This window comes from Opisthocomus hoazin, chromosome 15 (genome assembly GCF_030867145.1).
Source record: "Opisthocomus hoazin isolate bOpiHoa1 chromosome 15, bOpiHoa1.hap1, whole genome shotgun sequence".
NCBI classification, from domain to species: Eukaryota; Metazoa; Chordata; class Aves; order Opisthocomiformes; family Opisthocomidae; genus Opisthocomus; species Opisthocomus hoazin.
The window spans coordinates 19,959,095-19,985,889 of record NC_134428.1 but is presented as its reverse complement, the minus strand read 5'-3'; the positions used below and the strand labels follow the sequence as shown (position 1 = coordinate 19,985,889).

The window sequence follows — 26,795 nt, the reverse complement described above, 5'->3', positions numbered from 1 at the left end:
AAATTTGAAGCATCACTTTTTTCTTTCTAGGACTCTGGGCTGTGCAACGAGCACGCTAAACTAAGTAAGCACAGTCAAATGATTGTTTTTGAAATTGCAGGAAAATTTCAGAAACTACTTGGTCCTCAGCTTGAAGATACTGACTTGAGTTTTTAGCTTCCAGAATGGACCATGTGTGCACAGGAGGCAATGCCAAACAGCTATGGCATCGCTTTGTTGTTGTACTTTCCACTGAAATGGTCTGAGTAGGCATGAGGTTGGCAACCATGGCTCTGCTGGGGGGCAGAGAAGGAGTGAAAATATTTCTTGGCTGAGGGCCACCAGCAAACAGCTGGGTTTTGTATTTTTTTTGAAGTTGCATTGGGTGGATGTACCCAAGGAATCTGGCTGCACCCTTTATGATTATAAGTAAAATACAGGCAAATCAATGGCTGCACCAAAAGTTTAAGGAATATTCAAACCACTCTTCATAAAGGTTTAAATTTTTCTGAGTTAATTAGCAATTGGTGAGCAAGGAGTAACTGAAGTGAAGATAAACCCCAACACAGCAGTGTTAAAACTACATTTCCTGTTTTTCAGTGACCGCTTTTCTGACAGTGCGAGGTGTAGTAAAGCAGAGCTCCACGGGAGCTTACCCTCTAATGAGAAAAATTACATAAAGAGAAAAGCAAAAAGAGAAAAGCTGTTTTGTATGCCTCGCATCTTTAAAAAGAAAAAAAAAAATCTAAGAGCTCCCATCTTCAAAATTATGTTCACATTTACAAACGTTATTTCATACTTTGGCTGAAACCTGTGTTAAGCCTCTTCAGTGGTATTTGGAGGGCAAGAACACTTATCCTACTTTGAATCAGGAGCAAGCAGCACATTGGGATTTCAGGATGTGTAGGTAGATTCAGAGCAGCACATCAGGAAGCACCCTCGTTTGACAAGTGGAGACACTTGTCTGCTTAGAAATGTATTCTTCCAAGTTGATGGAATAAACTGAAAGCCAGAGGAGAAATAGAGGTTAGAAAATCAAGGTTTCCCAACTCTGTACTGTTTATTCTGTTTAGACCATGCTGATTTCCGTCTTGGTAGCTGCGATTCTGCTTCGTCTGTGGAAACGAAAAAAAACTTGGTCTGAGGTATCTGACAGCTTATGGTGTGGTTTTGGCAGCAGCTCACCCTGGTGGTGGTGTCACAGTTAATGCGTTACTAAAAGAAAAGAAAGATGTTGTTGTGTGACCAGCCGTGTCTTGCCTTCAACAATAAACTAGTTTATTTAATTTGCTTAAATGATCATAGGGTACAAGTCATGTGAGAACAGTGGCAAGCAGATTAGGGTTTAGTTGTATAAACGCTAACGTAACACTGCAAAAAATGGTGGTTAAGTGACTGTGTTTGGGATGATGCATAATTTTACTGTTATTTTTATTAGTGATTTATGATTTCTTGATGGTGAGCATTTATTGGGATAGATGCTCGCAGTGCAAAAGGTTGATGTATGATAATGATGTTCCAGATAGGGCAGAGGCAGGAAAGGTAGAAGTTGCAGAAGCTGAATAACTGGGAAGTTGTGACAATATTTAAGGATTGACTGATAACACATACAGTTCCACTAGCTACCTACAGTGTGCTGTCGTGGGCAAAACTCTTGTTTGTTTTTTAACACATCGTATTGTTCCTATGGGAAAATAAATATATCTAGTATATCTAGTACTGAGTGACAGATGCTGTTATAAAGAAAGCAGATATGAGCCACTTTTCTTTTGACCAAACCAAATAATTTCTCGTAGTTGACTTTATTACTGATGTGTTTAGCAGAGTACAGATCCTTGACAGTAGATTTAATCTGAAGTGAAGTCTCTTTCTGTCATATATGTGTATGCCAGATGAGAGAAATTTCTCAGTCTTCTCCAACACCGTTCAAGGCTTCTGGCTTGTGAGATGCTGAAACCATAGAGACTTCAGCCTCTATTCTCTGGCTTAAAGCAGATCTATCCAGTAAAGTATTATGGAGATGGTGATTCTGTCTTGCTCACTTTCCTTCTGAATCATTGTGATTTTGAGCAGTACAGCTCTTGGTTGCTTGGTGCAGCATCAAACAGCCACAGGCATCAAGGCCAGAGACCAAAGGCTGCCGTAAGCTTGCAGTTAGTCGAAGGATTGGACTGGATTGCTCTAGGGCAATGATTATTGTTAGGGAGCTAATCCTGCACGAGAAGCCTGAAGTCTGTTTTTAGACTATGATGTTGTCTTCTGCTCTTGATTAACATATCTTTTCTTGCCTTTTTGATGTCATGTTATTAAGAAAACTGTCCCTGTGTAGTATGATAGGATTGGTTTGGAATATTAAATGGCTGTTATTGCCTGTTCCCCAGTGTATTACGATGAAAAGCAATTGCTGTGTTACTGGAAGTTGGAATTATGAAATAGTCTACAATTTTTTACAAAAATATTTTTTCACAAACTACCATGTATTTCCATCTTAATTTTTCCTCTAGTGTTGTTATGTAACAAAAAAACCCACTTGAGTGTGGGGTATCAGCCACAGAGTTAATCAGAGATTACTGTGACTCTCTTCGAGGGCTGAGTTTATACATTGGAAGCTTTTCTTGGTACCGTTTTAGCACCTTAAGGCTACCTGTATTGATGCAATAACTCAAGATTCCTGGAAAGAAAATAATTTTTGAGAAGAGCATCTCTCCTAAGGCTTTTGTTATATTGATGCACAGTTGCCAGTTACTCTGTAAAATTGTTCATATGAAAGGCCTTGCTTTTTATTTTATGTATGGTGAGTCTTTTTTTACTTGACAAGCAGGCACATTTGTGTCCTGGATTAAAAGACCACGGAACATTAGGCCTTTGACATAAAGGGATGGAGAGGGGGGTGGGAGGAAGCAGGGAAGTTGTATAGAAAACCAAGAATTCTTGAAGAAAGTTAAAGGAATTTCATTTATGGATTAATTTTAGAACAAAAAGCTCATTTTTTTTTAACAGAATTCAGATGCTTATGCTGGTTTATAAGGTATGTGGAGCTATGTGAATTTCTAAAATTTGATAGTCTTACTGGCTTTCCTTGGAACTCTCTGCTTGGATGGGGTTAAGAAAGCACAAGTTGGAGATGTGTATACATAAACACTGGTATTAATAATTACTGGTGCCTCAGAGGCTGATCGTGTATCAGCATTTCTTCCTTCTGTTCCAGGACAGCCATGCTCTGTGCTGTGTGATTGCTGCCTCATCTCAGGGCTGCTTGCCCGTGATTCACTATTGGTGGTTTTATATTGGCTTATTTGGGCATTGTTTGTAATGTAAGTTGTTTTATAAACAGTATTTTATTATTATTACTATATAGTAATGTTTCTGTCAATCGCAAAATAAATTCCTCAGTATGAGTAGATCATCTATGTAACTCAGCTACGAGAGCTCAAAAATTTCCTGTGTTTCCAAATAATACTCTACTGCTATTAAAGGGTAGAAAAAAGCATTTTCTCATAGCAAGTTTTATAAAAGAGCTGGTCTCTGCATAGCACTGCAGGTGCTAGAATGATTATTTAATTGCACGTAGGCTGATTCAGAAACTTCTGTATTAAATATGAAATCTATTTCATTGTGAACTAGTGAAACTATAACTTAATTAGAAAGAATTACAGTGCTCTGGAGCTGAATGGGAATATCACTTCTTTGATCTTGGAGCATCTTGTCCACCACAATGACTAGTACCAGATGTTTCATAAAACAATACAAGAAACATATGCTTTTTTATAAATTTTCCTTTCTTGTGAATAATCAGATCCAATAGGCTAGTTAAATATCCTTCTGTTAGTTTCAAAACCAAAATTAACCACTGTTGAGATTTGTTTGAATTTTCTCTTACCTGCCTCATCCTCACAGCAGCAGTTTGTAGAAGTTATGGTTAATTTTGTTTTTTCTTGCAAATATTTGCAGCAATACCCTTACTGCTCGCAGAGTGGACCAGCTAGTACAAAGCTGTGTTTAACCAGAAACTGGGACTGATTTTTTTTTTTTTCCTAATGGTTAGCATGTAACCTTTAATTAGTTTGACTGATCTTACTGCTTTTGGGAACTGCAAGAATATTCTGCCTAGTGACCACCAGATGGAGTTTCTAAAACACCTTTGATAACCTAATACCAGAATTAACTTCAAAATGATCTTTTAAAGGTTTTGGAGATGAATTAAGAAACAGTTGTGGAAATTCTACCAGCTTCAAGATAAATTTTAGCTTAAATTTGCAGCTGTTGTTGCTAAAATTAGGCTTTTCAATTCATTTTGTAATTGGTAATGCATAGACTAATATACGAGTGATGAGCAGAACTTCCCAGCAATATCAGTACAATTTGTGATAAATCCACTTTAAATTAGGAGATTAATTCTGTGTTTTTTGAATGTTAACTTTACCCAGAGTTGAGCATTTCCTCTGCATTTTTATAGCAGAATTATTCCTACTGTTGGGCAGTATACTTGCAGGTATAGTTCCTGCAAGATACCAAAAGAAGTGCTATTCCCATTCAGCTCCAGAGCACTATAATTCTTTCTAATTAAGTTACAGTTTCAATAGTTCACAATGAAACATACTTGCAGGTATAGTTCCTGCAAGATGTCTCTAATTGTAAATCTATTTCTTTTTTTATTAGTCCTCTCTCCAGGTCTCTGAGTTGGGAGTATTTATGCTGCTGCTTATTTATCTGTTCATATAATGCATCATGAAGTTCTTTTAAACTAGATAAAATGGATTCTCTTTCTGGTTATAAATTTTGTTTGTTTTGATGAACTTTTGGTAGGAAGATTTTTTTTTAAATATGTTTGTATATTTAATTCATAACTACTCTGTGAGAATCTGGTGGTTTAAAAATCTTTTACTGTCATGATTTGTAATAATACAAGAACTCTGCCTGCTCTAGACTGTGAATAATTTTGACCCTTCTCGTGTATGTAATTAAAAGTGCCGGTTCTTTAGGAGGAAGGAATATAAGGAAATCACATGGACTAAGGAAAGGAGTTGGTAGGAAGAAAGTGGAATGACAAAGTGGATAATAAATCCTCTTCTCTCCTGATAGGAAAAGAATGTATTCAGCATATGTCAAAGTGTTTTGATATATAATGAAAAGGTAAAGGAAATACAACAGAAGAAACATTTCACACTTCAGATTTGTTGCCATGGCAGTCTGCACAGCTGGTTTTGTATGTTTAGATTGCTTTTACTTGGAAAAAGCATTGCATGAGGTAGTTAAGAAATACACAAGATTTTGCTTACTAAGAAACTACAAAAATTCATCTTAGAGCATATGTTTCAGATTCATCAGTGCTCTGAGCACTTTACAGCTGCAGAAACTTAGGTGAAAGTCAGTACTTCTCAAAGTCCTCAGTTGCCAGCAGAACAGAGAGCAGCGCTTGGCCAGGTTCTGCTTTTGTCTTCTCTTGCCAGTCCTGTGCCACTGCAGTAAAGCTCGTGAGAAGGTCTCCAGCCTGAGCACTGTATTGCTTTCATTTTTAATAAGCAGTGATAAATGGGGTTTTAGCTATGTACTTATCCATACCACAAAAACAGTTCAACTGAATCTTAGTTTTAAAAAAAAAACCAAAAAAGTGTTACTTCAAGTTTTCTGGTAGTAGTGTCATATTTTATTGGCAACCTTGGGGCCTATTTTCCTATATTAAATGATAGTTAAATGCGTATTTTCTGCGACTGCTCCAAAATGTGGTTGTCTTCAGTGAATTCTCTTTGTACTGACAGAAAAGGGCAGATTCTGATGCCATGTTGTCCCAATTTGTACTGGTGTAAACTTGGTTGTACCCAGTGAACTCATTTTACTTGCACTGATGTAGAAGTTCACCCTTTGCAAACCTGTAGGCTTGTTAACTTGCTGCTTATTAACTAGCTCTGTTCTCATTTAAGATCCTTCAAGTCTATGTTGTGTAAAAGGTGTTTTTATATAAAAGCCTTTTTATGTATTGCACTTATATCTTAAAGCTCTGAGAAATGAAGCATCAGAAAATCACTACTCTGTGTTTAGAGATTCTGGGCCTCCAATTAGAGTAACAGAAAACACTCTTTAAACCATTGTATGTAAGTAAGGGCATCTTGTCAGATATTAGGCTTAGACTAAATTATATAATATTGCAACTTCCCTATTCACAATTGCCTTTTTCATTTATCTCTCACTGAGTCTTAACACTCAGAAGTGCCTTGGACTTTTTTTTTTTCTTTAAGGAATTCACTAATAACCATTTTAAATAGTTTGCTTTTACTTGCTATCCTCCTACACTTTACAGAAAAATTTAAAAGGAACAAATTGCTAATTAAAGTATAGCCAGGAAAATATTTTCATGAATGTGAGGTAAACTAACGGTTCCATGGTGAGTGAGCTTTTGGATATATGCAGTGGTTACTGCAGTAAATGGATTATGAGGTACGCTATATTCTTAAAGCTAAATATTCTTTGGGATGCCAAAGGTATGAGTTGTTATATTATATTGTTCTGGGAACCAAGAGGGTTTCTGCAGGGAGCTGATTTCCGAGATCTCATTTGTGGCAGCACAAAGGAGAGGAAGCGACAAGGACGTGGCCTGCGCATGCATTAATCACCAGCCTTGTGTTGCTATGGCGCAGTGTTACTCCGTCCGTTCAGCTGCAGGATTCTCTGTGCTGAGGAGAGTTGGGGGGGGGGTGCCTTTTTGCTTTCATTCCCAGCTAGCTTCACGCTGATGAATAATGAGATTTGAGTAGTGTCAAAATTATGTCCTGGAAAATCTGATAACTGAACATGTCTGATTTGACACCAGAGTCATGCAATTTGGTATGTTTTGATTCGGTGAAGCAACGCAGGTTTAACCTTGGCTACAACAGGTTTTTACCAAGAAGGCCAAAAAAAAAAAATCACACATCTTACTGACCAGGTACACTTTAACACTTTTTATTGAGAATTTATTATGAGTCAGTAGTTCCTGCATGAGGCTTTGCAGAAAGTCCATTTCTGTAGTATTTTGACATAATATTGAAGGCCACATCTCTTCCTTTTAATAGAACCTGAAATTTTCTAGGGGTTGATCACTTTCCTTCATTTATTGAAACTATGTCTTCAGAGACCAACTCAATTTGATTCTCAAATTAAAACTTTTGAAACGAGGACCTCTACTAGGTTAGTCAACGAGGACTTGTCTTGAGCTAGCTTTGTTCATAATTTAAGCAGAAGCAGAGAGCAACATTTTTGTTAGTTCATTGATTTGACTTAATGGGCAGTTCAGCAAGAGGGCCATAAGCCATAGATCAACTCAGACATTAAATTTAATTTTGTGAGAAAATAACACTGTTAATGGCACTTAACTAGTGCTTACTTTCTAGTATACAGTATATACATACAGAAACATACAGTACACCTTACTGTTCAGGGGTTTACATTTAAATGATACACTTTAAGAAATAATTTAATAAATTCTTTGCAAATTATTTTTACATCAGTAGCCTGACTTTTATCTTGCGTATATACAGTATTTTAGTCATAATTATTTAAATGTGAAATAGAGAAGTCCCTATTTACAGTCATCAGAAACCTTCAGGTATGTGAGATAGAAAGGCCCCGTTCTTGAGAACTTTGTATATTAAAGATTCGTCCATAAAAGTTCTTCCATATTTATGATACCGTGTATTTCCTTAAGTATTTTATTGCACTTGCTCATCTACTGCTTTTCTATAAATATTGCAAAGTTCTCACTTTTTGGGATACTGCTTTTTGAGAGATACCATGCGATGGTGCTGCAATTAAGTTCAGAATTTCCTTAAGAGAACAGCAGTCAGGCAGCTCCATGGCACGGTTTCTTTGAGGCAATTAATATATCAAACTAACTCTTAAAAAAAAGGTGAGTGGATTGCAGTCTTGTTCATTAAATTATGAAAGTTGTTGTCTATATGATTGCCATCACATTTGTTTATTACCAAGGATACATGCAAACATACTTTCCTGCAATAAAAAGGATTAGGAAAAAAAGTATTGAGATTTCAAAGGTAAATTATATAAAAACTTTCTCTATCTCTTTAATAGCAGCTTCCACTTTACTATATAAATCCATTTGTAATGTCAAATCATTGAATAAGATTTGAGTCATTGTGAAGGAGTCAATCTGGTGAAGTAAATGCAAGTGGTGAATGGTACCAAGAGCACAAGACCAAACATGGATGGAAACAGAGGAGTAATACGAACATTGAACAGAATAGCACATTCAGATACAGAAGTGGAAAAGATGAGAGACAAAGCTCAAGAGAGATAAGAGCCATGATCTGAAACTGGGAATTTAACATGGAGAGAAAGGAACAGAAATAAATGAACAGTCCTGTTAGAGGCAGAAAGAAAGATGTCTCAGAGGTGGGAAATGGAAGGAAGGAAGCAGCATAGAAGTTACAATTGCACTTAATGCTGCCTGTTCAGCCACACCGTGCTGGCAGTGTCTCAGTTCTGGAAGCCTCTATCCACACCAGATAAGCCAGTTCCTCCCTGCTGGAATTTTTCCTGCATAATGGGATGGAATTTCTTTAACAGATTTTACATGAGAGATTTAATGTGGTGCATTAGGAAACCTGATTTTCCTCAGACGAGGAGAAGAGGAACCTATTTGCTTGACGGTTGCAAGGAAAGATTTCTTAAGAAATTTAAGAAGCAATTCTGTGTGGAAGTGAGCTTGAATGCTCAAGACGTGTAGAAATTCATAGACAACCTCTCAAGCGGAGAAAACCCCAACCAACCAACCCCACGGTTTACCAAAGCAGCCAGTGTCATGTCAGCATAGAGGCACTATAAATTAGTGTGTGAATCGGACACAATGATAAAGAAAGACTTCATTCCTTATCATGGTTTTCATCAACAGGCTAAAGCTATGAAGTAAATTGATGTAGTTGCACCGGATAGTTTTCGGGTGGAGAAAATGCCATAGAAATAGATGATTTTTACTGTACAGAGTTTAAGGGTTAAAATAACTCAATAAAATACGAGAGGCTGTTAAAAAAAGTAAAGATTAATGGAGAGTCTTCCACCAGGATGTTGATAACTTAAAGATGCTTGTGTATGAAGAAGACAAGCAAAGATGGCTTTGAGATGAAATTACTTGAATAATATTGAAGAGAAGAGAAAAGGTATGAAAAGGCTGTTTCTCGCCTCCTTCTCACTTAGGACTTAAGCATGTCTCTATGCTGACAAATTAGGAGCAATTATCAGATGGGATTGTGCTATATGCAATAGAAAAGGTTTAATTCTGGGTTTGCACTGGGTTTTTTTTCTGCACCAGAGGCTTGAAAAGCCACATTTTTTGAATAAAATCATGTGGAATTTCAGTTGTGTTGTGACAGATTAAGCAATGAATTGATTCTGCTGTGTTGCAGGGCAAGCCACAAAGATGTCTTGCTGCCCCCAGATCAGTGGGAGAATATAGGTTTAACTTCTGCACCTCCTCCATCACTAATAATGCAGTAACAGCACAGGAACAGGGAGTTCTTGGGTCAATGTTTTGTAGTTTACTGTTGTTGGTAACTGTTAATTTGCTTCCTGCAGCATGTTTGTGTTTCTTATATATTTCATATACTCAGTACAGTTTGGCAATCTGGATTGGATTTCTTCATCCCCACTGTGAAATACAGAAACTATACTTTTATTGTGTATTCAAGAGTCACACTGGGAGGCAGTCCATTTCTGAGAGGTCAGCAAAAAGCTGATGGTGACTGCGATTCCTATATATTACTCACATTTAAAATCTTGTATGTACTTGAGGGATTTTGTATGGTTTCCAAACCTCCAGTGATGCCCTAGGTTAAGGAGATTAATTTATTTGTTGCAAACATATCCCTTGAAAATACAAAATGTTAATCATAAACATTTATTTTTAAGATAATTACTCTTGTTACATGAACATATGTGGACCATAACACTTAGCCAGACATTCTTTACTAGTTAAATTTTGATTTAACTTTGTAAACCACTGTGTCCTTCATTTTAATATGCAGAACAAACATCTCCCTTAGAATTAGTTAATAAATATTTCTGAATTCTTGAAATGTTTTAGGATGCAAAAAAGCACTGTAAAAATAAAGCACACTTTTGTTAATTGTTATATCTAGAAAACAAATCAATTTACCATAAATGTTAACGTAGGTTAGTTTGTGCGAGAAAATGATTCCTGAAAATGGTAAATTAAGCTTATTTTAGAGGGGATTTAGTGATGAAGAAAGAAATTAAATAATTTAATTTATAATTAACATTTACTACTTGGACATGTATAATTGGATAATATGGTCCTTAGTAAAGGTCATCTATATTGTCTTCATGGAAAAATGCTGTTTGCTTCATCAAGGATAGCACTGTTACTTCTTTGTACAGAAAATAAGGTAATACTTTTTTCTATACAAGATACAAGGTGCTGTGTCTTCAGTCAAGACTTCAATAAACTGCTTACTGATTTCTCCAGGCAGGAATATTACAACAATGAAGACAGAGTTTATGATTTGTCACCAATTCAGTGCACTGAAAAGTATTAGATATCACAGGTATTACAGCACATAGGCCAGAGTCCTGCCAGATTTCAGCAAACAATTAACTTTTTGAAAATTAAGACTGTTTCATTTAACTGTAATGGAAAGCTCCTTCTGACCTCTTGGTTGGGACTCTCACGTTAATGACTCCCGAGTGCCAACACAGTCCCGGTACTGGTACGCCAAGTGCTGCAGTAACAGAGCACCAGAGGGGTTCTTCATACCTACGTCATAACTTGCTGTACTACTGTGCGTTCATGAGAACACCCTTGATGCCCACAGTGGATCTTTTTAAGCAAACGTCGTAATTTGTTGGGAAAGTTTTTGTTAATGTATCTGTAGAGCAGAGGCATTACAAAGCTGCTTGAGAAAGCCAAGAATTTTGATAGAATCTTGGTAAAATGTAATATTCGACTGTAATTTTCATCTGCAATTCTTCCTTGTGCATTAGTAAATGTGCTTACCAAGAGGATAACATAATAGGGTGTCCATAACGTGAACTGTGTACAGACTGTGGCAATCAGAAGCCTGTGCACCGATGGATCTAACCGTCCCGTGTCTTGATCCAGTGGAGTAGCCTCTTTGCGTATTCGTAAGATCAATATAAGTGCATACAGTACAGCGATAGCTGGTACAACATACCCGATAAAGACCATAATGGCATCTGCTGCTTCTTTGTTCTGCATCTTGGAACATTCAATTATTTTAGTGGATACGTGATTGCAGACATAGAACAGAAGAGATGAAAAACTTGTGAGCATGGCACCACCCCAAATGAATCCACAAACATGTTTGGTGTTGTACACACTTGACATATAAGTTCTAGGTAGAGCACGTTCGATGTAGTAGTCCAGACTGAGTAATGTAGTAGAGTACATGGTAACTAAAGACGAGACGTTGAATAAAATAAGTAAGGTAATATAAACTTCATTGTTAGAATTCCAGATGGCCCATTTTGTGTTGGCAAGACCTAGAAGGTACATTGGTGCCAGAGCGTTGATGATGAGACCAGCAATGGCAATGTTGACAAAGTAAACATCTGGCATAGTCATAGTAGCTTTGTTATAGAGATTAACTAGGACCAGCAAGCCATTGTAACAAAGGCCAACTGGGAAACATATAATGAGGTAGAGTAGGGAAAAGATGGAGAGCACGAGGTGGAAGTCATGGCAGAGATGCTGGTCCTCACTGTTCTCGGTACTGTGGTTTAAGGTTTCACAGGTCCACATAGTGATTTTAGCTTTCGTATCTTCTCCTCTGGTCACCAGCTTTTCTGTAGAGAGAGAAATAGTGAAAGTATTGTTGAAATATTATATTGTAAGTGAAATGCAGTGTACTGTGAAGAAAACATTTTAAAGATAGAAATTATACACCTCAGGTAACTGATCAATTTAAGGTCAGTGACTGAAATGCCTTTTGATCTTCTTAGTTGAGAAGAAAGTAATCTGTGATTCAAAATTTCATGAGACTAGTAAATGTTCTGAAGTTTTCAATGAAATTAGTGGCAAATGAACTAATATAGGACACGCAACAGAGGTAAACCATAAACTGTGTATCTTTAAAATAAGTACCGATGTAATATGCATGAAGGTTAGTACAATGTTTTTTAAAATTATTAAACAGTACCTTTTATATAGCTAATAATATATAAGGGTGGTTGCTAAAGAATTGAAGGATACAAGCTGAAGCACAAATCTTAGCAGTAAGATGGAGAATAGAGTTCTTTAAGGTGTTAAACAAGCTTTGTCTTTAAATGAGGAGGCACATCCAAGGCGGTATGGTGGATGTATACAGGATCACTGATACAATGGACAAAGACTAGAGGAAATTGGGAAATGAATGGAAGGGGTTTTTTTATAGGTCAGTTCATATTCAGACTTCCAACCTATAACCATTTAGTTCTGAAAAAACAATGGACCTCTGTAGTCTAGGGAACCTAATATCGGGGCATCCTGACTTTCCAAAAAGGCAAGAATTATCTATCGTTTCCTCTCAAAATAGCTTGAATTCTTTTAAAAGTATGCTAGTATCAGTAGTTGTTGTCCAGCTATCTTTGCTTTATTGTCAGTAAAGAGATACAATTTTAACTGAAATCAGTGAACTTCAAAGCAGTCGTGAGAAGTCTGTTTCCAAAATGCAGAAATAAGTAATCTCCTGAAGTACAACTGAAAACATTCACAGCCTTAAAATTATGGTGGTTATTCCTGCCAGCCCGTTTCTGGGACAGTGTAGAATTGATGCAGCAGGTGATTTCCCATCTCACGTGGACGCTGATACTGTCAGACACTCAGCATTGTTTTGTGTTCTTCCCGTTTAACACATATAGGAAAGTGTAAGTACACGTCCCTGCATTCCTTCCAGAGAGAGAACACGATTTAATCAAATCCACAATAAACACTGTGCAATTAAAATGAATGTTACTAGACAACATGCTATACGCCATGAACCATATGGCCAGATTATACGGTATGGGTTCTGTATGCATACGGATACGTGGTTGCACCTCTCTAGTGCTAACCCTTTGACACCTTAGCCATACTACAGAATTTGTTCCAGAATCATGTCAACTTCCATTTTTTTTTTTACTTCCCATTGCAGTTGTTTTGTGTGCATTTTTTTCTAAATACCATAGCCCGTGCCAGGTATCAGGCTAAAAATACAGACATTTTAGCTGGGCAAACAAATTTTTATTCCACTGATGTATGTTGGACTTAATCAGATAAGGGGCTTCTGTGGCAGCAGCACAAGATGCAGTTCTGTTGTTTTCAAAACTTTCTTTCACCTTTGTGGAAAAACTTCCTTGTTTGTTTACTCCAAACGGTTCTTTAGCTATAGGATTGCATTTGAGTAAAAAGTATGGTATCTTTATGTTGTCTTTCACTCTTGGTACTATTTTCGAGCACTGAAAACAACCCAGTTTATTTTCAGGAAGCATCTGTTGTTTTAAGTTTTTAAGAAAGTTTTTTGTTTTTTGGTTTTTTTTTTTAAAGAAAAGCTGTTTTGCACGGTTGAAGGCAACCAAAATTACATCTCATTGAACAGTTATGACTTGATTGAACCAAAGCAGCAGACTGGAACTAGATATTGCAAATATATGCATTACAGTGAGTGCAGGGGTGACTAAGCACAGGCACGGATACAATCACATAATTCCATTATGTAGGTTTATCCTTAAGCATGTAGCTTTGATTACTCTGGACTGAATTATATCAGCCTCAGAATACTTGCCTGTGTATTGTCTCAGAAGATCAACAGTCTTTGCTACCATGCTTTATATTTTATAGAGCAGCGGGATGTCTGCTTTCACAAGTGTTTTCAGTAATTACCCCTTTTTTCTTTACATCCTCTCATGTAAATGTAGTCAAATAAGACAATTCTCTTTAATGACAGAAATGGTAGGCAATTTGTTGTGTTAAATAGTAATGTTACGAAATTACAAAATTTACCTCCAAAATGAGCAAAATTAAAAGATATTTTCTGAAGAAATTTTCTTGATGACTTCTAAATTACCAGGTGAGGTATTTTTGCCACAAGTGTAGAAATCGCCCCTTTTTAATTGGCACTTACCTGCGAAGGCACTGAACCTGTCTGCTGCGCTGCACAGGCCCTGCTCAGCATTTCTTACCCAGCCGTGCCTTTTGTCAGTTCAAGGGCGGTTTTGTCTTCACAGCCCTTGTCTGGGTAAGTCCTTGCGATGCTTCGGATGCAGCAGTTTTACTCGATCAATCTAAACTAACTCAGTCACAAGCAGTTCAGCAGTCCCAGGTTGACTCCATTGCATAAGTGAATGCTGCAGTCCTTGTTTACCGTGGCCTGACTCAGCCTTCCCCGATGCTGCCCCTGGTCTCGTCTGCTTTTATACTTCTATCACGGTGAAAAATTAAAATCAGACCTTAGAAGGCAGAAGGACGGAGCGTCCTGCCAGCCGCCGCTCACTCTCCAGCCTGCCTTTCCCACGGCCCCAGCCTCAGCAGCGTTGCCGCAAAGCCTCTTACCTCTTAATTCACGTTTCGCATTCCTCCGCGCTGCCGGATCCGCACGCGTTTGATAAGCAACCTTTGGGAGGAAGGACGCCGGCTGCAAAGCCCGGGCTTGTTTCCCTTGGAAAACATGGTGCTCGCCTCTCGCCAGCGCCCGGGCAGCGTGCTGCTCGCCGGCCCTGCACTTGTTTTTCCTCTATAAGTTACTCACAAGTTTCTGCTTGGCTTGGCAGGCGGCAGGCCCCTCCCTTCCCCTGTTTACAGCCAGTTTCAAGAAGTGAGAGGCTGTGCGCGGAGGGGAGCGAGCTGTTGGATCAAGCTCAGCTCAGTCTCTGGGTTTCAGATTTACGACTTAAAATACACGGGCTGCTGGAGCGCACCGGTTTGTTATGGGGTTGTCATCTGCGCGGGGCTTCTCTGGGGACGTTGGAGAGGCTGCTCCATGGCCTGCAAGTGCAATCAACGGCTCTCATTCGAGACTGGGGGTTTTATTTTTAACCTGGGCTGAGAATATGTAGCTTTGAAGCTTCATTTTTATAGGCCATATATCCGAAACAATCAGTATTTAAAAATCACTTTCCTACAAAGTGCACAGGTGCTTGTGCTGCTTGCGAAGGGGAGCTAGCTTGTCATGCCAGCTGGGAAGAGAGGTTTCTCAGCATTTCCTTTGAATTTGGAGATTGTTCTAGTGTGGTAAAAAGGCATTACGACGTGAGCCTTGTTTTGTGATGGTGTTACGGATTCCATTCTGTTTCCTTTTCAAAAGAGTTGGAAGGGTGATTGTGCTCAGAGCGTCTGCATGTCACTCGCAATTAATGGTTGGGAATATGTATATTTTCTACACCTTTAAAAGGGATCATTTCTTGAAAGAGTTTTTGAATTGTAGGTTGAAAATTTATCCCATACTGAATTTTGTACTATGGTGGTTCTGTTTTTTATGTCAGAGCTCCTCAGGCTAGTGAACTACAGTCATCACCTTTGAAGTATGTTTTAACTGATATTGTCAACCAAAATCAAGAGCTGCCTCACTTTTTTTGAAATAATTTGTCTTATATTTAGAGATTCTGAGGCTTTATTCCATAGCAAATAAACACCAATGAAAAATCCCTTCATTAAAAATTAAGCAAGTGTTCATGGAATAAATACCAGAGAAACTCTAAAAATGATTACTCTGGGTTGAGTTGCTCTGTCTAACTGCAGTTTGGTTTCATAGGCAAGGTCTGTGCTTCTTCGTTTGTTTTTAACAGTTCATTATGAATATTGTAAAACCGCTGCAACTCCCAGATGGTAAACAACTCCTGCATTCCTGTTGATACACAGTCCACGGACAGAATTGCATGTGTGCTATGGATAGCTCTGTAACACACTGGCATCAAGTCTTTGCTGCCTCAAAACTTTAGCAGGACTTTGATCACCAGAAGTTCATTGGGCAAACAGCAAAGCAGGAAAGGTATTAGTGCAGAAGTACTTTCAGAGTTCTGATACCTGGCCGAAAGCCAATTTCTTTACATGTCATAAAAACTGAATGTGGTTTTATTTAGATAAAAATTCGCATGAAGTACGTAAGAAAAACTTCTTACAACACTGCACAAAAAGTTAAGAGCACTTTGACGGCAAAGATTATTTTAGAAAAGATGCATAAAATGATCTTGAATTAATGAGAAAAAAAATGAAGTTCTGCTCAGTTGTGTTACAGAGTCCATAGGTGTAGTGAGGGTTTTTTCCGACACTTTCATTCATAATGCAGGACGAAGTTGCAGAGCAGGCTGGCTAACAGTTTCAAGCATGACTGTTCTACACTCTGATTGTTTTATTTGACTTAAAACCGAAACCTTTATCCAGCTGTAGCACTGTCTCTTGCTCTGCAGTTTTTTTCTTTTGTTTAGACAATAAATGATTTGTCTACTTGCTCTGTTATCGTCTATCTGTGAAATAGTTCTTATCTAGTTTATGTAACTCTCAATATGTGTTTTCACTAGCTGTAATGTCGTTATAAACCATACATAGCTAATAAAGCTGTTGCCAAGAAGGTAAGTCTCTAAACAGGCCGAAGCCTCCTACCTTCATTGGGTCTTCGAGAGTTCCCACAGGATCTCTTAATTTGTACAGAGACTGAAACCCGAGGGTTCTGCGTCGGGGAAGGCTGGGCGCTGTGTGGAGCTTCGCTGGGTGGCATGGGTTTGCTTCGGATCAAGACTGAGAAAAGCTTGACCAGGAGAGTTAAATATATGCATAAACCGTGACTTAGTAGATTGTCAGCTACTCATCCGTTTGTAAGGTGCTTTTTGAAAGTGACATGCTAATTATTATTTATGGATTAGTTCTTAAAAATTTAAATAGTGGATGATTGGTATATCTGGAAAATAGCATACCTGCAGTTAGCTGTACCTCAAGGGGAACACACTCTGAACTCTCAAGTGTGAGAGAATGAAGTGTCACATTGCTGCTACCTTGTAGTCTGGGGAATGTGACTTTTTTTTTAGGCTTACAGGCTTGTGTGCGTGCCATAGGGATTAACAGGTGACTTGTTGGCTGGGTATACAGAAAAGTAAAACTAGATTGCTCAGGTTAGATGGGGGGGGGAATGCATCAGTGCAGGCAAGTAGGTTGCAGAATACACTTCCCGTATGGAGTTGCTGCTGTTTATAATATAATGATACAGCTCAGATAAAATGCTTTTAACATTAGTGGAGAAGAAAATCCTGCTTGATACTGGGTGCTGGGCTGAAAAACAGGCCCCTTCCAACCCTATCATTTATGTCTTTGTGGTGCAATCATTGACCAGTTTGACGGGTGGTATGTTTATAATTGATGTCGGTTCCATTTTATAGTGTAGTTAATTCAGCGCAGTATGATGTGAAAGAAGCCATAACTAAATAACAAGAATAACTGATATAAAGTAGCATTGAATGTAACCTTGTCTTGTAGGTTTAAAAAGGTGCAAACAGAAAAGCAGGAGTAGGTCAGTTGGAAGAGGAGTGGGCTTTCCTTTCCACAGCAGCCCTGTCAGTCCCCACTCCTGCGAGAGGGAGCAGGGGCTCTGCCACCCCTGGCAAGGGAACTCCTGGAAGGAGTGGGCACCCAGCCTCCTGCTCCTGCTGACTGCACCCTCGTCATTAGGCTCAGGTTTCGGTTTTCTAAACCCGTTGCCTTAGTAGTATGAACTTGCTTTAGTAGCAGCATAACAATAATTAAAAATTACAGAAAAAGACCTTTGACTCATACCATCAAACTGTTGCTTACTCCTGCTTAATTCTGCACAATTTGAGTGCTGCGACCTAATTTCCAGCCTTATAGCTTAACTGGCTTCCCTTGGTTCAGTGTTATTCCTTAAGCATTCCTTCTGTCCAGACATAAATGCTTATGTACATTGCCCCTGTTGTTTTTTTTTTTACAAAACCTTGTTTTTCACATCTCCCTGGCCCTTTTTTCCCTCTTTATCGCTCCCTGATGACTCCATTACAGTTAACGCTGCACCTCCCATCACCGTTTGCTGCTATGACACGTACACGGTGTCATATCAGACTTAACACAGGGTTTCCAAGTATGATAGATACTCTTTCATGTATGACTTCTCTGATACTTTCCCGTGGGACATCTCAAACTGTTCTGAGGCATGTTGAGTCAACAATAAAAACTGAATTCTCAAAAACTGCAAGGGTGTATTTCTGTCACATGTGGAATTGAGCACAGATACCCTCATGCCTCTGAAATTGGTTTTCACATTTTGCTTTCGTCATCCTTTGAGATTGCTCACTTGCTGCTTTTCCAGAAATTCTGAATATATGTTGTCTTTGGAGCACTTCAAAATTCAGCTCCTGCCTGTGGGCCCCTCTCTCACTTGCTAGGTGACCTTTTTTATTGTTCCACAGATGTTGGCAACCACTGTCACTTGTTGGTTCTTTCATTCTGTAAGTACCATCTTTGTGGTAAATGGTCTTCATGGCAGCTGCCCGATCATTCAGACCCCATTTGTGCCATGAGAATCTGCTTACTGCCCCTGGCCTCTTCGCAACTACAATTTTATTCCTGTTTTAACCTTTTGTTTACATAATCTTTATTATATAAATATATATAATTCCATATAATACAAAACTATTAAAAATGTCAGCTGCACAGTTTATTTTTATGTAGATTGTTCATCTCTCTGGGAACCCAAGTTCGTGTAAGGCCATGTCAGAAGTAAGTCTCTGCAAATTGCTGTTACACATCAGCAAGCATCAACAAATGAGTTCAGATGCTCCTTTGGTTTGGAAGAAAGAGAGGAAAACTTGAGTTTAGGTTATGGCAACTCTTTTTCAAGATGCGCAGCTTCAGTATATTAGGTTAGAACTGAAGAACTTTCTTCTGTCTTCAGAGTTCATGGAAGATTGCGCAAAACAACATGTGTATCCATCAGAATCGGATAACTGTTTGATTTCTCTCTTCTCCCTCGATTTTTAAGCAGCTTAAAGCTTATGAGAACAGATAATATATTCCAAAAAAGACAGACAAAAAAAATCAACTCCTCTGGAAGCCGTAATAAAGACTGCCAAAGGGTGTTTTTAGGAGACTGTTATATCTGTTAGAGTGTGGTGGTGGTCTGGAAGGTTGTAGTAACCAAGTACTACAGGGTAGAAGAGACAAATGGAATTCTTGCAAAATGAGGAGATTGAGTTCTGTGGAGAGAAGATAGTCCAGTGTAAGGCCCCTGAAGACTCGTGTGGAAGGAGTCCCATGTTCAGACACAGATGCTATCTGCCAGGCACATCTGCCACTCCAGATAAATCCTCCTTTTTTTTTTGCTGTTTGTTTCTCTGTAGTAGAGGCTCGGCGGGAGTTTGGTTGCTGATGGCTGTGCCTTCCTTGCAACTGCTCAGGAACAGCGGTGCTGGGGGCTCTGCATGGGTTAACTTGATAAACCAGATCATGTTTTGTTACTTCTCTCGGTGTCCCAGTATCAGACGAGTGTGACTGGTCTCCTGCTCCACCTCTTCCTGACTTAGCTTTATCACTGAATTCCCAAAGAGCCTCTGTATGGAAAACCTGATGTATTTTGCTTTTTTATTCACCGTGGAGTGAGCAGTGCAGCTTTTAATACATCATAGATGTATTGTAGTTTAAGATTTCATTACTGCAAAAAGTGACTTATTTTTGTGCAGTTCTAAAGATGAGTATTCCATCAGGCGGAATGACTTTATGCAGCGGTTACCTGTATTTGTCTACAAGGCTTATCTGCCTGGGCTTCTGAAATGAGATACAATTTCGAGATGCCCAAATATCCCCTAGGTAGTACTTTTCTTACAAAATTGAGTTATATGCAAAGCAAAACCCTTGTAATTTTCCAGGTGTTCGTAGTCACTTCCAGTAACTTATGGTGTATTAAGTAACAGTAATAATTAGAATGAGTGTAGTATTAGAAAATAGGCTTCATAAGATGTTTCGAGCTCTGGATTTTGTAAAGTTGAGTAACTGGAATGGAAGAAGTGACAGGTTTCAAGCATCAGCAGACGGCACCATGCAAGTGTTGAATACGAACAGCCAATTAGTAGTCCTGCAGGTCCTGCTTCATGTTTTCAGAGCACTTGGAAACTGATTTTGATGCAGCTATCCTACTGTAAAACTAAGTGGTAGCAAACTTAAATTCGGTATCAAGATGACTGAAAGCCGCTATATATATATTCCATTTTTTAACTGGTTCAGTGAAAAAGTCTTCTAAAACTTTAACCTGTGGCAGAATTTCCACTGTGCTTGTAACTGGTGAGCCACAGAAACCAAAAGACTTAATTAAAACATGCAGTTTCAGTTTCCTGGAGAGCAAACAAGCCCATTAATGGCAGCAACGATTTCATTCAATTTAAAGCTAGTTTCTTTTAATACGAAATACTTCAACTCAGTGGATCTAACAAGGATTACACATGCCTTGAGAAAACTTTCTTGCTATCATGATGTTGATGTTCAGAGTAGCTGGGACTTAACTAGGTTTACATAGTAAACACACTGTGTCCCACTGTTTTTAATGAAAGTATTTTAGTTATTTTTTTCTGACTTAAGGATTGGAATACACTAGTTGAACAGTTTCATTGAAGGATCTTTCTTACATGATAATCATCAATGCTTAACTACAGAGGCTTTCCACCCTCGTATCTACAGATGCTTAAACTGTGGAACAAGTCAGTTAAGACTGATTTTGGGCACAAATGTTTATGAAACACATACGTTCCATTTCAGTGTAAAGATCATCAGATCAAAGATATGAATTTAAAATTTACTGCTGAGGCCTTTTTAATATTTGAGAAAATATAAAATGACAAGACAATTTTGTTTAGCTGATTTCTTTGTTTAGATCATAGGTGCAAATGATCTGTTTGCACCTCCTATGAGATAGCAAGTGGCTAGATCGTGGCATTTCCAGCATTTTGGGATGCTCGGGTTCCAGGTGAGGAGTGTGTGTGAACTGAACATTGTGCTTCTGGTCAATAAGCATCACTCCAGTAAAGATCACTGATTCTTGCCAATCAGAATTCATGCAAATTATCCCTATTCTAGATACTGTGGACTGAATTTATCCCAGGGACAGAGTGTCCAAGGCACACCGGCTCTGCTGGAATTACTCTGTAAATGAGTTGGCAGGGTGGAAAGGGCAGCTCTTAACCCACTGTTCGTTAGCTTCACCCATGCTTAGGGCTGTGACAGGGAATGCTGCTGAAATTTGGCAGTACAGAAACATTCCCCACAGATATGTTGCTGCCAGTTACAAAGACTGATGGGAAGCACAGATGGTGGTTTTCCTGGAAACTATAATATAATGCCATTTCCTACTAGAAACATCAGTGAAAGCTGACCCGGTGACTTATCAACGAGACATCAGGTTGGCTGGGTAAAGGAAAGTCTTGTGAAACAGACTCAGACTGCAGAGACCAGATTTCCAGTAAATGCAAAAATATTGACATAGTTCTTTCTCAGATAACATTTACAAGAAGGAGTGTGTAAGATGGAGTTTAAAGAGGGAAATTGGCCCTCAGCAGGGTTGCACCAAGGCCGAAATTACCTCAAAATTTGCCACATCTGTAAGCAAATATCTTTCTGATAATTGTCAGCAAAAGTCTGAGACATCTTGTTCTTGACACTCCCGTGGCTTTTAATTTCTGTTGCTTTGTGAAAGAAATACCATTTTCTGGCTGCCCCTTGGATGAAGTTGCGTATTTACTGATTGCATTTTAATATTCCATTTATAATGTCTGAATGAAGTATTTTACTTGAACATTTTAGGAGGGCTAGTATATATTAGTGTTGGTCTAAGACTGGCTATTATTAGACTGTATGATTTGGAGTAGGAATTTTCATTTACCAGGCACTTGAAATTAATTAAGAGGCATCGTGCTGACGTGAATGGATTCTGATTTGTCCATTTACTCCTTGTCACGTGCCACTGCCCACTCCACTTGATCAGTGGTGGGGTTTTTACCCCTTATTAACTGACATTTTCTACAAATAGTCTTGGTTTCTTACAAAGCTCCCCATTGCACCTGCATGCATGGAATGACCCTTCCATCCAATGTGAAACAGCCAGTAATAACCTTTAGCACTTTCTGTTCTAGGATGCTTGGAGAGGGTTTAACAGATTGAAGTATTTGATCATTCCATCTGAGTCCTTGGCCACGCTTCACAGGTGTGTGGATGGGAATCCTTCCTTAGTTATTCTTAAAGGGTCTTATTTTTTCCAGCCTGGTATAAGGCTGGGCAAATTGTTCCAAGGGCAAAAAAATGAAAGTAATTTTGGGAGAAGAAAAGTGCAAAGGAGTCTAGGACCTCTGTAAACCAGGACTCTCTAAACCTAAAGTCTCCCATTACAAAAATGTCGATGAAGTCACACCTTGAGTATACTACCTGTAGCTACCTGTTACCCACATTCTGTTCAATCCATGGTATTTTGGGAAGCCACGGGTAGGATTTGTACAAATTACTGGAACTACAGCCAAATAAATGACACTGAAATAAACAGTATTGCTGACTAATTCTAGTGTATTGATTCATGTGCCATTCAGCAATTACTGATTTTTTTTTTTAATTTGAACAGATTTTTTAAAAAAGATTTCTTAGTGTCTGTTATAGGTACACACATTTTTTAAAGTCTTGCACACCACAGGAAAAAAGCATGACTTCTGTAGTGGATTTTGTTACTGCAGGAGCTGTATAGAGCCTTGATATATAACATGAATTTATAATCTGCTTCCTCCTGTGCTAATGGGTGGAAGCCTGAGGAGTAATTAGTTTGTCACAGAGCCAGTTGCTTAGTAATGATTGATAAGTGGTTGTTTTCACACAACCCACACAGGCAGAGGGTGAATACCAACAATAAACCACAGTTTGTAGGGAGGTCACTGGAGGCTACTAGCCTATGTTCACTTAAATGAGCCTTACATGTTCTAGCTGTTGTGGAAAATATGCATAATATTCTGATAAACTCTTATCTGATGTTCAGATCCTGCACACAGATGTTCAAATGAATCATTCTGATGTGCAGATCACAAACATAGACGTACACATGAATCACTTTGTCCAGACATTTGATTAACTCTTTTTATTATCATTTCAGAATCAGTCCAACTTCTGTTGAAATCCATGGGATACTGCTTTGACTTAAATCGTGGGGCCAATCAAATACACCATGGATGTGATGCTGGCATGAGAAATAGGGCGCTGCCTTTTTGTGCTGCTTTAACATTTATACAAAAAAGACATAAAGTTTGGCTGAGAGCCCTAAAGGAAAGTAGGTCTTCTGCTAAGTACAGTAGAAGAAAGATTTGCAAATATCATGGTGATTAGCATAGTTAAAACTGCCTGTGGAGGCTAAAAAGGACAGCAGTCATTCTGCTTATTCAAAGCTTCTGCTGAAAGCAGTTAGGAAATTTTTAGTGCTTTGAAGTTTGCTTCTGGCTTACCTTCTTTTGTAATATAAATGAAAATGCAGCTTAATGGTGATTAATTATTTAATTAGTTACTGCTGTGTCTTTTAGCTGCTTTGCAGTAATACTTCATAGTATGGTTTGCTGCGTGTTTTATGCTGGGAATAGAAGATTCATAAGTATCTCACTTTCACTGAGAACTTTTTGCTTTATTAAAGACTAATTAGATTAACTTTTGATCAATTTGCTATACTGTATACTTCTAGATTTAATATACAGAAAAGTTGAGATCTCATATTCAGAGTGATTAATAAAACCCTTAAAAACACACACTCAGTACATGCAGGAACAATAAATGAGAAATCCAGTCTAATGTGCAAGAGCATGAAAATTGATATGCTTAAGAAAAAGCCTACTGTAACTTTCTTTTGGACAACCAGATAAAAGTAGGAGCATGACAAATTTAAACTATGATGTTTTTCCTAAAGAACTGTTGTCTAAAAACTGAACATGGGTTTCTAACAGCGGCGCTATTCATTTTCACTGACGCAGGCTTTATATGCATTAATGTAAATTGTTTCTAGGCTGTTAAAAACCGAAAGCAATCTAAAAGGTGAACTTCTTAAAATCTCACCTGGTAGGCACTGCGTTATTGTTCCCTGATGGCTGGCAGAGCCATTTTGCCCATCAAGTCAGACCCTTTTCAACGTGAGCTCAGCAGAAAACTCGGATATCCCATTTCTCTAGTAGGAGTAAACAACGGGGAAGCTTAGAAAAAGACTGCTGACACCGCTGCACCGCCCTGGGCAGTGGCACCGCACTCTGCGTATACATGTGACTTCCCCTGCACATACGGACGCGTAATCCTTTAAGCTTCAGCTTCATGCTCATATTGGCGCAGGGGGCTGCTGCTGAAACTGGGGGCCTGATCCTGCCAGGAGGACCGTTCTATGGACTCTGCTCGTAATGGTGACAGGGGATTTTGGGGGTCTGTTTTTTTTTTGGAAAGGACGAATGGGGAAGACGTTACTGTGGTTCGAGAGCAGTTCAACCTTTGGTGTAGTTACGTAATGGGAGGCAAATAGCAGCTGCATCAAACCAGAAAGCTTTTTTTGGTGCAAGAAAAGAGTTTTTACCATAGGAGTAGCTATTCTGCAAAGCTGTGTGTGTTAATGGAGTAATAAACCCAGAGTGAAAGAAGCCAAACTGGCAAAAATATTATGTTAGTAAAATCTGATTTTCTTTAGAGATACTCATGGCAGCTGTGATTGTCGAGAGTCATATCCCTTACTGCCTTTGAAAAACAATGCGATTTAGCAAAAGCCTGTGACATCCACTTGGCCTCTGGAGAGTTTAGACAGTAACCAACATTAGACGTGAAAAAGAGCCAGTGTATGCTTTAAAAAAAACTTTGCTGTAAACCTCAGAATCATTTTAAGCCTTCAAAAAGAACATTTTAATTAAAAAAAAAAGAGGAAGATGACTACTGCTAGGTCATCTTACTTTAATGAGATGGTAGGTAAATGTAAATTTTTTCCAGTTGAATCGAAAGCGTGTAATATCATGATTCTGTCTACTTAGCTTGAATACAAATAGTCCTTAAATAATTTGCCTTTTTAAACTGTAATGAGGAATTAATTTATGTGTCTTCCTTCCTCCCCAAAGCAGTAAAGTATACTATATGCTTTTACTTATAAACCGTAAGGGAGTTGGTCCCTAAAACGAATGAAGAATGTGTCGTTCACATTAGGCATGTATGTAGTGTATTTAACATACATGTGTTTTCTTATTTTATACCATTAGTTTCTTATTTTTATTCTTGCAGTATCTTGTAAGCTAAAACTTTGATAGGACTAGAAAACAGATTCTGAGGTTAACACCAGAGAAGTTTTTTGATTGTCAGTATTGATGATCTAAGTATTTACCTAGTTCAGTTGTTTTTTTTTTTTGTTTTGTTTTTGTTCCTTTTGGCTAAGCCTTTATTGTTTATATTAAAGTAAAAAACATCCCAATTCTCTATTTACAATCTTTATAACATAGTGGCTCTGTTTGTAGGTCCCACATTAATATTTTCCATTAAATGCTTTATTGTTGGAGATAGGTCAAATTGTTAAATAAACACGCACTTCTTTAATCTCAGCAGTACTATTTCTGTGAGGAGACAATGTGGGGCAGCCCAGGATTATGCTTTTTCCTTTTTTTTTTATGGTTTGTAATATTTTATGCTTATCACTCATTTGGTTAAGCAGTTATGTATGGTTTATATTTTGAAACACAGAGCAAAACCCCCAAACTCCGTTGATTTACATTTGATAAAATACCAGTGACAGCTGGACATAGAGTTTAAGGTGAAGCATGCTTTCCTTTTGAAATTCAGACCTCATAAACTTTAGCACACAGGCTTTTTGCAGTAGAAAAATGCAGAGACTGGGAGATGGAATAGTGCTCCTTGGGTCTCTTGGGAGAGCAGAGGGCATTAACGTGGCTCCTGCGAGTCTGCCGCTTGCTTGGTTTTATAGAGGCGACTGCTTTCTCTTATAGGCCCCGCCAGTCCATCCCTTATTTCAGTTTGCGGTGCCCACAACCTGATAGATTTTACGTTGTCCTGCTCAGGTTTGCCTAGCACGCTTTCCCCGAGGCTTGTTTGAATGTAAAGATCTGTAATCCCCTACACAGTTGTGCTACGAAACTGTCACTTGTCACTGATCGTCCGGAGTAACTTGGGGTAGGTGTGGGGCAGAGGAGGCTGTTGTGTTTTGACCAGAAAAGTCCAAATTGTAACAACATTCTGACTGGTAGAACTTGCCCAGGTGTTTCTTGTGGCAGACCCATGGGGCTGTGTGCTGAGTCTCGGTCCTGGCCAGACAGCTGCGAGGGGACTGAGGGAAACAGTGAACAAGAGTGTTTGAGGTTTACTTTCGTGACTTAATTTTTAACTCAGCCTCATTGCAAAGTAAGCAAGTGGCAGCCTCAGTGAAGGTGGAGCCTCTTCTGTGACCTGCCACAAAGATTAGCCCACACTTAAAACACCTTAAAACAGAAGCCAGATATTTTTTCTGTGCACGTGGTAGAAGTTCAGCTGGATGGGAGTCCAGCATGAGCGTGAAAGACATACGTAACCTAATGGACTTTTTCTTTGCTGCCACTGAGCAGCAGGGGTCACAGAAGCCTTGAGGGTCTCCTCACAAGCTCCATTTTCAGACACAGCATACTGTTGCTATTGACTTGATTAATACGCTGAATTAAATATGGCGGTTCCCTGTCCATCTTCCCCCAAATACAGTTCTCATTGCGATGGTTTTGTGAAGTTAATGCACAGTCTTAAAGTTCATAATTACAAGTCACTTTGTTAATATGAAAGTTGTATTTGAGCAGTGCAGGTTTTTGTTTATAGAAGAGTTTGTAGTGGT

At 38.6% G+C, this 26,795-nt stretch overlaps 2 protein-coding genes across 9 annotated transcripts in view; one reads left to right on the top strand and one right to left on the bottom strand.

The window, feature by feature from the left end:
* CHLSN (cholesin) overlaps window positions 1–26,795 on the top strand; it is a 133,724-nt gene that overhangs the window by 36,632 nt on the left and 70,297 nt on the right. Inside the window, exon 1 of one of the 3 annotated variants that reach the window (XM_075436150.1) lies at window positions 24,253–24,354. The exons of the other annotated variants lie outside the window; for them this stretch is intronic. Within the exon in view, the coding sequence (XP_075292265.1) occupies window positions 24,352–24,354 (3 nt within the window). The 5' untranslated portion in view covers window positions 24,253–24,351. Of the gene's footprint in view, window positions 1–24,252; window positions 24,355–26,795 lie in introns of those variants that run through there. 3 annotated transcript variants of the gene reach the window in all.
* GPR146 (G protein-coupled receptor 146) overlaps window positions 6,903–26,795 on the bottom strand; it is a 55,666-nt gene continuing 35,773 nt past the window's right edge. For 3 of the 6 annotated variants that reach the window (XM_075436141.1, XM_075436143.1, XM_075436142.1), the window contains one exon: window positions 6,903–11,790. In XM_075436141.1, the coding sequence (XP_075292256.1) occupies window positions 10,742–11,790 (1,049 nt within the window). In that variant the 3' untranslated portion in view covers window positions 6,903–10,741. The other 3 variants (XM_075436145.1, XM_075436144.1, XR_012765570.1) reach the window with 3 other exon arrangements.